This window comes from Stegodyphus dumicola, chromosome X2 (assembly GCF_044657685.1).
Source record: "Stegodyphus dumicola isolate Sdum_Otavi_A_Nest chromosome X2, ASM4465768v1".
Taxonomy (NCBI): domain Eukaryota; kingdom Metazoa; phylum Arthropoda; class Arachnida; order Araneae; family Eresidae; genus Stegodyphus; species Stegodyphus dumicola.
Genome location: NC_140781.1, coordinates 156,497,272 through 156,511,752, shown reverse-complemented (window position 1 = coordinate 156,511,752; position 14,481 = coordinate 156,497,272). Strand labels below are relative to the sequence as shown.

Below are 14,481 nucleotides of genomic sequence, written 5' to 3'. Positions count from 1 at the left end.
AATTTCCACTAATGCATGAAAGAATATTGTTATGAATTTTGTACATTTGAACTATGTGTACTCTTTGAATGTAAATGGTTTTAGTGAAATAGGAGTATTTGTTTTGTATAATGTAGAAAGAAATGATATTCTGCAAGAAAAATAAGATTACACTGGGTAAGTCTATTTAATATTGAGTAAACGGTTATCTCGCTAGATTGGAAAGATATCACCAAGGTAGCAATGGTTTTGGCGACTAATTTTTGTTGTCAAATTTGGGCAGAAATCGTCCAAAGTAGGCAAATTTGATGACCATTTACATTTTAGTCCGATCCCTGGACAACTGTAATGGGTATTGTAATGGAATAACAGCAATTTATCCTTTTATGTAACTGAAATCATATCTGGCCCTCATATGCTTTCCAAAAATTTTGACAAGTGGAAAGTAATAGAGATTTCCCAGTGGCTGGGGAAAAACTATGTAAGACAGGGAAATGCATCAGTTTCTCAATAGTTGTTTAGTTCTGCATGAGTTCAGAGTATCTTCGTGGGAGTCTTTTTAGATGCACTTTGCATTGTGCTGTGTTTAACGTTCTTAGTAGTCTGATCTGTACCTGCTCATTTTACTCTGTGATACTGAGAAGAGCTGTAAGTGCATTTTTGTGGAGTTCCAGAATTGTAAAGTGTTTCTCTTGGTAAAAAATTAATTTTACTATGCTATCATTAGTTCTGTGCGCATTTAATTCATTATGAAACCCTACACACGAAACAATATATTACTGTTTTCACTTGGCACCATTTAAAAAAGAATGTCATGATTTGGCAGCACATAATGAAAATCCAAGCACTTTTCCTATGCATCTATATTAATACAAAAAATTTACATGCATGGGTATGTGTGTCAGCAATGAATAGAACATAACTTAACAGATTAACTCGAAATTTTGCACTTTTGTACACAGTGGGTTACAATACACACCACTTACCATACTAAATTTTAGGACTATTTCCGAAATGAACTCGACTACACCAACAAACAGTACCCAAAAAGGTAAAGAAAAGTAAAAGAACAATCTGAAAAAATATTGTACAATTTTGTGCCTCCATTTATGGTATCTCTTTTGCATTTAGCTGCCATATTCTCACAGTTATAATAAAGTTTGGTGAAATCGCATGATGATAACACTTCTATGTATATAAACAGACAATGTTCAAATATTAAATTTATCAATCATAAAAATCACAAGCCTGTTAAAATTATGACATTATTTTGATTTTGTTTGCAGAAGTTAAGAGTTGTGAGAATGTAGCAGTGTTTATTGCATTTTAGATTATTATTTGTGTTTCAAAAATCTGGTATAAAGCAAATGTTAGCTCTACATTAGAGAAGGACCATTGGGAACTAAACCAATTACTATCCTTCTGCCATCATGAACAAATACATGTATGCAGTTTGGATCAACTTATATGCTAAACAGGGAGGATACGTGTTACACATTTGAGAGGGCTTTTATCTCTCCTCGAAGCATACAGAGCAGTACAGAAACAATCTAACATAGTAGTAAGTAATCAGTAAGCAATAAGAAAATAAGCAAAACTTGAAAAACAGGAAAATTGCAAAAAACTCAGTAGCAGTCTATATTGTTACAGGTCAGGCAAGAAGAAGTATCTCTAGCCAATAGTTTAAGCAGATGCAACACAACTAGGTTGACAATATGGTATAGTGATTATGCTAGCACAATTTGCCAATTTTGTATAGAAGAAAGAGTGACGAATGATGATTTATAATTCCAAAAAGTTATTTATTACATACATATCATATTTGGCATTTTAATTAGGTATTTTTGATGGAAATTAATTATCCTACTTAGAGGAATATTTTTGTTTCTTTCGTTCTGGTGGAAATTTTATACCAATTGTTTTAAGAATAGATTCAAGCAATAATTTTCTTCAGTGATTCTGCAGTAAAATACTGTAATCCTGCATACATTTTACTGCAGTTTCTTCCACTGCAAGAAAAATCTTGTAGGTGCATACTTCAAAATTGTGTACAAGACACACACACACACACAAAAATGATTTCTTACAAAAACCATTGGAACTCATAATGGAAAAAAAAAGAACTCATAAAAAGTGCCATATTTGTTGGAGAATTATGCCCATTGTTACCAAAATTTGATGCATTCTAAAAACTGGCGATTTCTAAGCTTAATGGTGGAGTTAAAGCAATAAGAATCAGGATAATATTCATAAATTTGCAGGATCAGTTTCAAAGGCTTAAATATAGAACCAACTTCTTCAGCTGCAGAAGTACAAGATAAAAGTTCTGTATTTAAACCTTCAAAACTTGTCTTCATGAATATTACACTGATTCTTGGGTCTTTAACTCTTTCGCATCAAAGTCGCCCAAAATGTCCGAGCAGTCAGACATTTGCAGGTCGCCTGAATCATTTTCTACCTAGTGTTTCCCATAACGTTAGTGCATTGCTCATTGCTTTTGGGAGTTGTTAAATCACATGGCAATCATTATTTTGAAATGACTAAAAGTAGTTCTGTTAGTTGAGTTAGTTGAATGCACCTTCTTTTTCCTTTGTTTAGTGTCAATGCTTAGCTATTGATACCCGAAGTTGCAATCCTGTCCCAAAGCGAAACTGCCCACGATGGTGAAAGTATCCAAGAAAGAAGCTGTCCCTTTACTAAAGTAGGCTATTGTTAGCGCTGTAGCATTCTACTTGTCATGAATGAAGCAAAGACTTTCCAACAGAAATTCGTACACATGGGCATTTTCAATGTTTGAGGAAAACAGATTTGGTCCTCTCCTCTCTCAATACAAAAGAGTTAACTCATCCAATACCCATTATTTTATTTAGCATGTTATTATAACACAAATTCTATTTAAGTGCTTGGGCATGAGAACATCAAACTTGTAAGTGTATCTACTACATAAGTATCCATAATATCAAATGTCAATATTTGAGTGCCATTTTATTTCCACAGACAGTATAACTACTTGGTGGCAATAGGTAAAAATCTAATATTCATTTAACGTACTGAAAATCAGAAGCTGAACATCTGAAATTGGAATTTTGCATCATCAAAAAGCATCGATCATTATTAGCACTCATTTCAGCCATTATAAAAGATTTAGGAATTTTCATTTTTCAGGTACACAACATTACATATAACTTGCTCATTTCAAAATTTAAAGTATATGTGTGTACATAATAGATATTCCCTTTCTCCCCTTCTCTTGATGTATTAAGTTCTAGCTGATCTGGAACAGTTTATGTTTCTGCTGTTCAGTATTATTAATCCCTCTAAATTTATTACAGATTTTAGCCCACTTTTTATTCTATGGATTTAATTGAGGTCATCTTATTTATTAATCCTTTTAGAATTACACTCGCAAACAGAAAGAAAGAAGAATAAGGAATGTAGACTACTGTATTTGAGGAAGATAAGGTGAAAATTAAATAAAAATGATTAAGATCATTATCTTTCACAGAAAAAAAGAAAGCATAAAATGAATAAACTTTTACATGCAAATGGCACAAGGCTAGAGAGATTAAGAAAAGGTTTCACGGTAACTAACTGGCAAATTTGAATAAAGTTTTATCACTCATCAGCTACCAATAGCTTAAAAAGGCAATCAATTTGATAGTGTATCTTCAGGTACTGTACAGTATTTAATATGCATTGTAGCACTTCATGCTCAGTTTATACTTCTGAAACGTTTAAATGATAATCCTCCTGGCATACCAATGGGAAGGAACCATACAACTAACTTCCTTTGGTCTGTTGAAATGGTGAACCTGTGCAAAACGTCTTAGAATGTGTGTTATTATTTAGATTAAATCCGTTTTGGTGAACTGATGATATGAAATCAGTAATATTTTGCTTTTAATACTTATCTGGAGCTAAGACAGTTCAATTTTTTAAAGCCCCAAATACCTTAAAAACAAACTCTGCAGTTACAGATTAATTTCTTGCTAGGCTTCAGGACAACAGATGACATATACTGCAAAGGTTCTAGATGACCTGATCAAATTTTACTTGAAAAATAAAGAAAGATTCTCAGTTTGGGTTTGAAAGAGAGGGTCCTTTTAGCACTTATTCTTGGAAGTTTTCTCAACAGTCAATGATCTTACTTGAACATTTTATTCAGAAATAAGTAAAATATTTATATGATTTCCTGCTGGTTTGTGTTTCAGTGCAGTATAATTTATAGAATTAGAAATCATTACAGTTCCCATTTAAGTATTCCCATCATAAAATAAAAGAAAGTCAATTTAAATCTTTATGAAATTCATTGTTTGAAAACAACAAGGACATAAGGGACACTAACACAGTCATATTATAAGCTGAAAATACTAAGAAGTATCTTATTTTGTAATCTACAGTTAGGAAAACTTCACTTGGTCCTCAAACAGATGCAGTACTATAGAGACACACTATATTAACAGATGCTGTTGGGTTAAAAGAGTACATTACATTAAAGAAAAAGAGAAAAAATTTTTAGTACATACAACAAGGAAGAAAGTTACTACAGAATGACTAATTCCTTTACAGTAAAGCTTTACAATGTGTGTAGCCTCATTAGCCCCGACTAGTAAGGCCGTCTTTATACAGTCACAAGAGTTTTGGCCACATGGCTTATTAAAATTATTTATTACACTATGTTAGCTTAGCATTAAAAAATTCCTTTTTACTTTATTTAATGATGTAATGCCACTCAGGGTTTATGGAAAGCAAAAGAGTAGCTTTGTAGCATTCCCTTGGGTATAAGCAATTATTAGAAGATAATCAAAAAGTCAAAATGCACTTGAATGCAATAACAACATTAATGAGCTCATATTCACCATTGAAATTCTAAACTCAACACTTAACAACATAACGATATTCTTTCAACTCCATTGCTTTAGTTACTGAAGAACTTAATTGGCCACCTTTCAGAGCTATATGTGGTACACGCTAAGTCACTACACAACATTTTTCCTTGACAATTTCAAAGATGGAATAATCAGATCTTTGTTGTGATTGGTCAGCACTCTACCTACTCAATTTTTCTTGCAATGCTTCACAAAAGCACTGGATTTTGATATACCCATACAAAGAACAAACTGAAGACTCACATTAATGGTTGCATTAATAATATTAAGGCAAAAAAGTGAAATAAATATTAATGAAGATTTGGTCATCAACATGCATCTGAAGGCACTTGGTAGTTCCTTTCAACGTCTAATGTAAATAGAGAAACCACTTTTCATGTCTTGCATTTGTCATAGCTTTGATCACATTGCATAATGGTAATAGTGTTCAATCCTGGTAATCAAACTAGTGCATTTTTAGAACTAAAAGTATTTGGTATTTTACAATTATGGTAGGTTTGTACAGTCTGAAGAAAAAATGTTAAAAATAAAAATCAATTAAATACATCCATTTGTGAAAAGTAAGTTATGCTTATTATGGCATCAACACCATACAATTTAAAAGCTATTCTAGGTTACAAACTATTATGATTTGGATGAATGTTCAGATGAGATTTCATTCCACACAGCTTATCTCTCACACTACTGTCTTTCCTGCAGAAATAACTGTATATATTATTTGACAGTTTAATGTACAGGGTATAAAAAAGACAGTTGCAAATGTAAGTAGTTTATATAACTACTTATAGAGACCTGGCACCAGATAACAATGCATAGATAATAGATGGTATGAACATTTCCAGTTCATGAAATGCCTGTGCAAAGAGAACATTATTGGACAACCTGGACTAGACAAGAAATTCAGCTGTAAAAAAGCACCTTTCACACAGAGCCTTAAAAATGTCAGTAGCGATGCAGCCCTGGACATTGCAGAAGGTGTTAAGAAATGATTGCATATGAAGTCATTATGTCTGTAGCTTTTGTATACAGTCAAAAGTCGTTAATTCGGACACCCATAATCCGGACCTCAAAGCTAAAAACTTTCTGCGCATGCGCCGCGTTGACACATGCGCATAGGCGTTTACGCGTGCGCGTAAGACCTTTTACGACTGCGCATATGCGTGTGCGCAATCGCAGAATACGTTTTCGCGTGCGCGTTTAATGTATAACGGACGGTATAAGCTAAAATTATCTAATTATCTATTTCAGTAAATGTTGATGATTGCGTTGCTCCTTAATCTTCGAATTGAATCTGGATTATTATTTTTTGCAGACTGTAAGAGCAATATTACAAAAGTAAACTTGAACTTTCGATTATGTCAAGTAGAATTTCCGATTCTGGAGCTCCCAAAGGAACGTACAAAATGAAAGTATGTTTCGATGTCCATCAAACAAAAAGTGGAATTGCTGCAAAAAATAGATAAAGACATGAAGAATGTGACAGAGAGGTTAGTGAAAACAAAAAAATTTCGATTGACAAGTTAGTCGGTATTCTCGGCACAGCAATTAACGGGACTTGAACAGCGGAACTTTGTAACTGAACAAGAAATTATGTCTGTTTATAGAATTAAAGAGAAAGTATTATCACATAAAACGAAGCAACTTAAACAACTACATTGAAAGAAATGTTTAATAAAGTAAACAAAGAAATATTAAGCTTTTTTTTTTGTAAATTTTGATACCCTTTAGATCATAATTGTTCTTTATTTGATAAATTACGGTTTCATATTTTTAATTTTGGAATTTCTGCATGCCATCTTACGAGATTTAAACTGATGATCTATAATCCGGAAAAATCGATAATCTGAAATCGCTGAAGTCCCAACGAGTCCGGATTAACGACTTTTGACTGTACCTTGAATCCTGTAAAATCATGTGGTATGCACCAATTTTATTATCAAAATGCATGGACAAGCAATGGCTGATAAGTTTCCCTTAGATGTTATTTATAGTGATCATAAACATTTCATTATCCTAGCTATGGGAATCACATATCTATGCATGGAAAACAAAAAAATGACAAGAAATACGGTATAATACAAAACTAATTCTTCAGAAGTTAACATTTTGCACACTTTTTCCAAGAACTGTTACATAGCATGCCTATCTTAATATGCTTCAGATCTGGTTCCTACCAATACAATCACCATTTTCTATAGGAAGTTAAGGAATGATAGCTTTCCTCACTGCTGGATTGATACCTGATTTATAAATAAGTTTTTTTTTTATCATGTAACCACAATAATCAAATAACAACAGAAAGATGATGGCTAGTCCCTCTCTGTGTATCCACATGCTATTTACTGACATGCTAGAAACTATCACTGGCAATAAAACAGGGCATTTCTGCCCATTTTCTACAGGTATATGTAGAAATGTGTGGCACACTAGAATTTCACAATAGGTCATACAGGTACAGTCCTGCCTCATTACATGTTCTGTCCTAATTTTGAGAAAAAACACCTTGGCAGCAGTAAGAGGATCTCCTTACAGGAACTTAGATGGAATGGAGCTTTTGCCCACTGCTGCGTAAGTTGTTATGGCACTAATAATGTTATGGCAGTTATGCCCCTGTGGCCTTCTAAGTCTCTTGACACCTTTGTGATCCTTTCTGTGTAGATATGTAAAAGATTTGATTTATGGTCCACCATTCTGACTTCACAGGTTTGTTGCAACTGAAGCAACCATTAAACTACAGATGCTCAGCAGAGGATGCATACTGTATTAGTAAAATATGTCCAAAGTCAGCATTTGTAGTACATGTGGAATATGTACAGCATGTATTGCAAAATCTTGCAGACTTACTTTTCTAACTCATGCATGGTTTTTTTTTTTTTCACACACCCAAGTAACAGAAAATACAAAAATTTAAAACTCCAATAATCTTTTGTGAATACCCTATGCTTAATACAGCAAGTTTACTAAATTAATTTTTTTTCTCAAGATTTTTAAAAAAAAAAAAAAAAAAAAAAAAAGGTAGTTTCTATCAGTTGCCCAGGCTGCAATGAGAGTCACTTGTGCTTTGAATGGTTAGATAGATTATCTTCTGAGAATCTTTTTCTACATTTAGTCTTGATAAATGGATTCAAGCAAAAGGGGAAAACATCTCATCTTATATATTAATAAAATCGGCTAGGAAAATCGGGGCTGTACCCTTATAATAATTATAATAATATTAATAAAATGGAATTATACAGCTAACTAACTAGGCATCATCACCAAAACTATACAATGTCATAATGATATGCAGTTAAAGAACTGACAGGAATGCACCAATTTCAAAATGATTTTAACACTGGACCTGTACAGATATTGTTAGCATACTATTATTTAGTCCGAAAATAATTAAATACTCTTTTGCATTTACAAATGAGCAGTGTAACATATTACACAATTTTATTATGGTTAACCACCTTGAAAGCTATAATAATTACTAAACAAGTCATCAAAAGTCAGCTTCTGATTATAAAACCACTTTTACTTTTACATTCATAATAATATAAGGACTTGTGTTATATTGTATTTCTTGTTTATCTTATTCCTCACCATGTGTCTTCATGGTGTAATTGGAAGCACATACAATCAAGAGACCCACAGTTCAAATCCTGGCAAGGGCATAACTGATTTACAGTGTTGCCTGCTAAGCCTATCAGACACTACTTTAAAACTAATCTACTCTAATACTACTTTAAAACATTCAGATAATTTAAAAAAAAAAAAAAAAAAAAAAACTTTATGATACTTTAGATACACATCAAGATCCTGATACTGCAACAAAAAAAACATGATCATTACACTAGTTACTTTCAAACAGTCAAACGATTTTGAGAAAGAAATGAAACATTATTCTATAAAAACATAAAAATAAAATGCAATCTCAAGGCAACACCAAAGATTTTATACATATACGTATATAACACCAATATATAAGTTACAATATTTTTAGCTTCATATTTTATAAAAATTTAGCTATAAGTTGAGTATTAAAATGAATAAATAATAAACTATGAAAGGAAGTATACAAAAAAAACAAATGCTTACTTTCAAGATTTTCTCCAAGTAAAGGTTCATCTTCCAGAAATTCTACAGCTCCAGTATGATAGCCATCTCTCTCCCCCTTTTTTAAGATTCGAAAGCGTTTGCTTCCTATAGTATCAACAACAGATCTGCCATCTGGGAAGTACTGAACATCTCGTATTTCCAGCATAGTGCCAAATTCTGCTATGCTTTAAAACGGACATTATTAATTATTACTTCATCAAATAAATGAATGATGCTTCATGCAAGCAAGAATTTAGTTCACAGTTCATGGATAGAGAATGCAAGATCAAGTTCTCTAAATATATTTTCAGTATAAAAGATAAACCAGTAAATATTTTCTCTTTGAAAATTACACTTTAAATTTTCCATTATATTGTCAGTTATTATATAAAACACTTACTTGCTTATGCATTACACAAAAGTTTTATTTACCTTCATGGATAAGAAAAAATACATTTTTTGCTTTGTGAATTTTATAAGATCACCTTTGTTTACATAATATAAACAGGAAAAAAATTAAAATATTAAAATTAATTTGCTACTAATAAAAATTTCATATTTTAGATTTGATAAAAAATTATCCTCCCCCTTTCTCTTTGGCATAAATATTTTTGATCAAAAGCATGATTTCACTCAGAGCCAAGAATTACTGCTTTCTAGATGTGAGGAAATATTTGGTTCTCTAGGATGAATTACAACATATTTTATTCTGCAATTAGTACCTCGAGATTCTTCTAAGATTCTTCAATTCCTATTCATATTCCCTACTCATTTACCAGTTGAATGGCTGGGTATTTGCCACTATCATCTGCCATTTTTTACCCTCGTCATTTTTTTAAAAATTAGAACTAAAATATGAAGTGCAAATTAGGGAAAACCAAATGTTATCAATCAATACATATTTAAAAACAATACCCTAACAGAGGAAATTAAATTTGCAAATTCGAACCTAGCAGATTGAACAGATGGACAAATGCATCCCCCTCCTCTCCAAAAAAATGGTCATATTGATAATTAAAAAATTAATTATTATTATTTACATATAATTAAAAAATTGTATGTAAATTAAACTAAACAAAAAAATCACATAATAGCTGGCATCAAAGCAGCAAAAATAATACAGTCGACCAAAACGATGCATAAATTTTATAGTGATGTCAGATGAATACACATATATTGATTTCTGACAGTCAGGAAAATTTATTTATGATTTCCCTGCTCTGCTCATATGTGCAAGACATTGATATGACAGAGATGTCAGATGATTTTCTGCCATGAGGCCTACTCAAGACTATGCACGTAGATGATGATCTGGCACCATCTGATGCTATTCTTGCTGAAGGAAGTATGGCTTAGGATGATCAATGCATAAGCACTGAAACAATTAAGGAAGTAGATGATGAAATTAATAAAGTTACACTTGCAATAAATAGTTTTCAGTAAAGACAGTCAGCTGCTGACTCAAACACTATCATCATCGAGGATTGGCAGAACACCTGGTCTTACTTGAGGAAGGAAGCTAACAACTTGAGGGGTACGCTAAATTTGCCTCACAACTCTGGTTTAGCCAAAACTAGGAGGAGCAACCCTATGATCTTAAACACAAAGTTTTTAAAATTTCTGTAAAGAGTGAAAATATTGATGATGAAGATTTTAAGCTTGGTACTAAAACTGTTAAACAATTAAAAATAGATAAAACTGATTATACCCTACCAATTCACAAAAATAAATTCAACGCTCTAGGAAATAGGTTGAGCTTCCCCAGACACATGGAGTGTGCAGGAGAAATCCATTACAAAAGCCTCTGGCATCCTGCCAACTGTGGTGAATCCAGCAGCATGCTCATTTGATGATTTTTGAAGTCAAATTTCCCAAAATATGACTGCTAAATTCATATGAAAAATTAATGGCATGTTCCTAAAAATACTGCCTTTTAGAGAGGATGATTGCGGAATTCCCTGAAAATTATTCCATGAGAAACACAGTAAGCATTATGTTATTAGCACAAGCATAATCGACCTATAAAGGTGGTACTTAGTGGATTGCTGATTTTGGCTTACAAAGATAAGATTCAAACAACATTCATTGAAAGAGGATTTTCAGTACAATAAATTGTACAACTTACCCATGACTAAAGCTCCCATGCCCCCTTTTCCTGATATATCTGGTTCAGATTCAAAATGCAGATAAAAATTTATGAAATAAAGAACCTAATGCTATTCTCTATTATAGCAGAAAAACACATATAAAACAAGCAGTTTTTTTTCAATGCTGTAACTGCCAGAAAAGGCATCATTCTTCATTAAAGTACTTTCTTTAACCACAATGTGTTAAATGTGCTTTATCACATACAACAGACTGCACGAATAAGGATATAATGGATGAAGAGAAATGCATAAATTTTAAGTCAGTAGGATAACCAACTTCTTAAAACAGAAAAAAAAAAAAAAATTCTTAAACCCAGAATTAACAAATATGAAAATAACAGCCCTATTAAAAAAAATTATGCACAAGCTTTAAGAAATCAGAACTTTAGCAACTAATGCATGTTTTAATGGTTATCAAAATGACAGCTTGCTAGATCAGGTTCCCGCTGCGAAATCTAATAAAGAGAAAACTGTGATTAACAAGCAATCTGTAACCTCACAATTAAAAGAAAACATAAACACTCTAGTCAAGTGTGAGAAATCATGGAATTTCTCAGTTACATCAATGAACTTACAGGAAGAGCTAATATATATGTCATGATTTGTATTTTTAATAAATATATGCCTGAGCTAAAAAGCTGCAATAATTCTTGAATTTTTCTTACATTTTTCAAAATCATGAATGAAATCAATGATGTATACAAATAATATGCTTAATTTATTTCTCAATTCAAATGTGCAACTTTTCTTAAATTTTATTTGACTGGAATATTTCTTAATTTTTACTGACTTTTTCCCAGCTTTATTTCTCCCAGCTTAGTTTATGTAATTTAACTCATATAATATAAATATATAAGCATCAATCATTATTGCAACACATTATGTGAATTTTTTTAGTATCTTACTCTTATTTTTCTCATTTTTTCCTCCTAATTTCAGCCCCTTCCTGTTTTTGGATTGGTTTATTTAATTATGGCAATGCACACTAAGGCTATCTGCCTAAGAGGAGGGATGCCTTCGTGGAGGACTTTCTAAGGGAAACTGGGTCAACCACAATCTCTAAAGTTTTCCAGCTTCTGAGGTCACATCTCCACCTAGGTAACAGCATTAGGCCTCTTCAGCAGTTCACCAGATGCACTTTTGGCATGGATTAGAATAACTGGCTCAGATGGAAATTATAAGGCATATTTGTGGCAAATGTGGATTCTCCATACATCTTCTTAACATCTATGACAGAACATTTCAAATGCTATGTATTGTTTAACACAGAGGATGAGACTTTTGTCTAGGTGTGTGCTTAGGTTCACAGAAAGTGGTCCATGGAACCCTAAGAATACCAAATAGAAAATATTTACAATTAAAGCTGGGCAGTTAGACTTATATTAGTTTGGAATGTTAGAATCCACAGGGTGTCTATAATTAAAGAACCCTATTTCATAGCTGCCTATAAGCAAAACCAGAGATGAGAAAATTGTGAAATTTTGTGCCGGACTTAGAGAAGTGATGAGAATTTCTTCCAGTGGAAAAAAATATTAATTACAAATAGCATCACCTGAGGGCATTTTATTTTGAAAACCTTTAGTAAAAATGTAAATGTTTGTTGATGTCATGCAGCTGTTATAAAAACCTACAAACATCCACACAGATTTTGTTTTCAATGTGCTTGTTGCTCATAGTGACTGTAAGTTTACGAGATTGTGCTTTCTTAGTACCACAGTTCTACAGTACCACTTTGTTAGTTTGCTACAACAGTAATTCCATGGTAGCTGCTCTATGGAAATTTTGGACCTCGAAGGGGATTCTAAGAGGTCCAATGAATGTTAGAAACCTTCAGAAAATAACAAAATTTGAAGAAACAGCATTGTTTTCTGTTTATCCTGGAAGAGGAATCAAACTTGTTTCTGCAAAAGCAGTACAAGAGGTTGCGTTTCAAGTCGTACAGGGCAGGCTAGCACTAGTGTCCGACATATAGCAGTTATTCTGAATAGATCACATTCCATTCATAAGACCTTGTGGATTATCCTCCGATGTTATCCTTATAAACTTTCACTAATGCAGCAGTTGCTTCTACAGGATTTTGACACTTGACTATGGTTCTCACTTCAGTTTCTTGTTTGCTTTGAGGTAGATTCAGAATGGCCTTGGAGTATCTTCGGGACAGAAGAAGAGCATTTTCATTTGGTTGTGAATATTCACAACTGCTAAATCTGGGAATCAGAAAATCCGCACCCTGCCTATTAGAGGTTATGTTGCATTCACAAAAAGTGACGGTATGGTGTGGATTTTCTATGTCTATTCTCGGCACTTACTTATTTGAGAAGTTAACAAGCCCAGTGATATGCTCGATAAGAGATATACATTGCTGTTAGAAAATGGAAATATTCCGTCACTGCAAGCACGTCAGTGCCTTCGCACATTCTTTATGCAAAATGGAGTTCCTCCACACATTGCACTGTGTATTACTAATGTTCTTAAATGTTATTTTACAGAACAACGTGTTACTAGCTGGCACTTTCATAATGTGTGGCCTCTCAGATAGATCCCCAGACCTCAATCCATGTGATTTTTGGCTTTGAGGACATTTGAATTATCAGGTAAGTTGTGAGAATCCAAGAACTTTACCTGATCTTAAAGCCAATATCTCGCACCAAGTGCTGAACACCTCCCAGCACACACTTCGGTTACTTGTGGAACATGCCACCTTGTGATTTCAGATAGTAGCTGAAAATGATAGCAATCATGTGGAACATGTTTTTGTAACAAATTTGTAAAATTATAAAACTATAATAATGGGTGCGAAGGTACGTGCAATTTATTAACATATCACCCTCTGGTGACACTATTTGTAAGCAAATTTTTTTTTCCGCTGAAAGAAATTTTCAGCCCCTCATTAAGACCACCACAAAATTTCACAATTTTCTAATCGCTGATTTCGTATGTAGGCAACTTTGAAACAGCACTGTTTAATTATAGACACCTTGTATATAAATTGCACCAGCACAGCATTAACAGACTTTCTATTTAGGAAAACCTGCCTACATTTTAAATAAAAAATTAACCTTTTTAATAATAAAAAACAAACTTTAGTTAAAATTATCAACAACAGAAATTTACAGTTCTTCAAAGAAATACAGAAACCGACACTCCATTGGTGTTGAGCAGTTTATAATCAATAAATATTTAAATTTTGACTGTCTATAAACAATAATATTTAAGTATTTATTGCTGGCTTAATTTTATACTGAGGCCTACTAGCGGCCGAGTGGTAACATCGATGAACACTGGTAGTTCAGTCCGAGGTTCGAATCCCGCAAATGGGCTGGCTGCATGGGTGTTTTCGTAGTTTTCTCCTTGTGTAACGTGTATGAGACAGTTTCCCTTAAAAA

At 32.9% G+C, this 14,481-nt stretch overlaps 1 protein-coding gene across 1 annotated transcript in view; it reads right to left on the bottom strand.

Moving 5' to 3' along the window:
* LOC118188810 (LON peptidase N-terminal domain and RING finger protein 3) overlaps window positions 1–14,481 on the bottom strand; it is a 119,956-nt gene that overhangs the window by 22,797 nt on the left and 82,678 nt on the right. Inside the window, exon 10 of the mRNA XM_085809038.1 lies at window positions 8,949–9,133. Coding sequence (XP_085665164.1) covers window positions 8,949–9,133 — 185 coding nt within the window. The remainder of the gene's footprint in view (window positions 1–8,948; window positions 9,134–14,481) is intronic.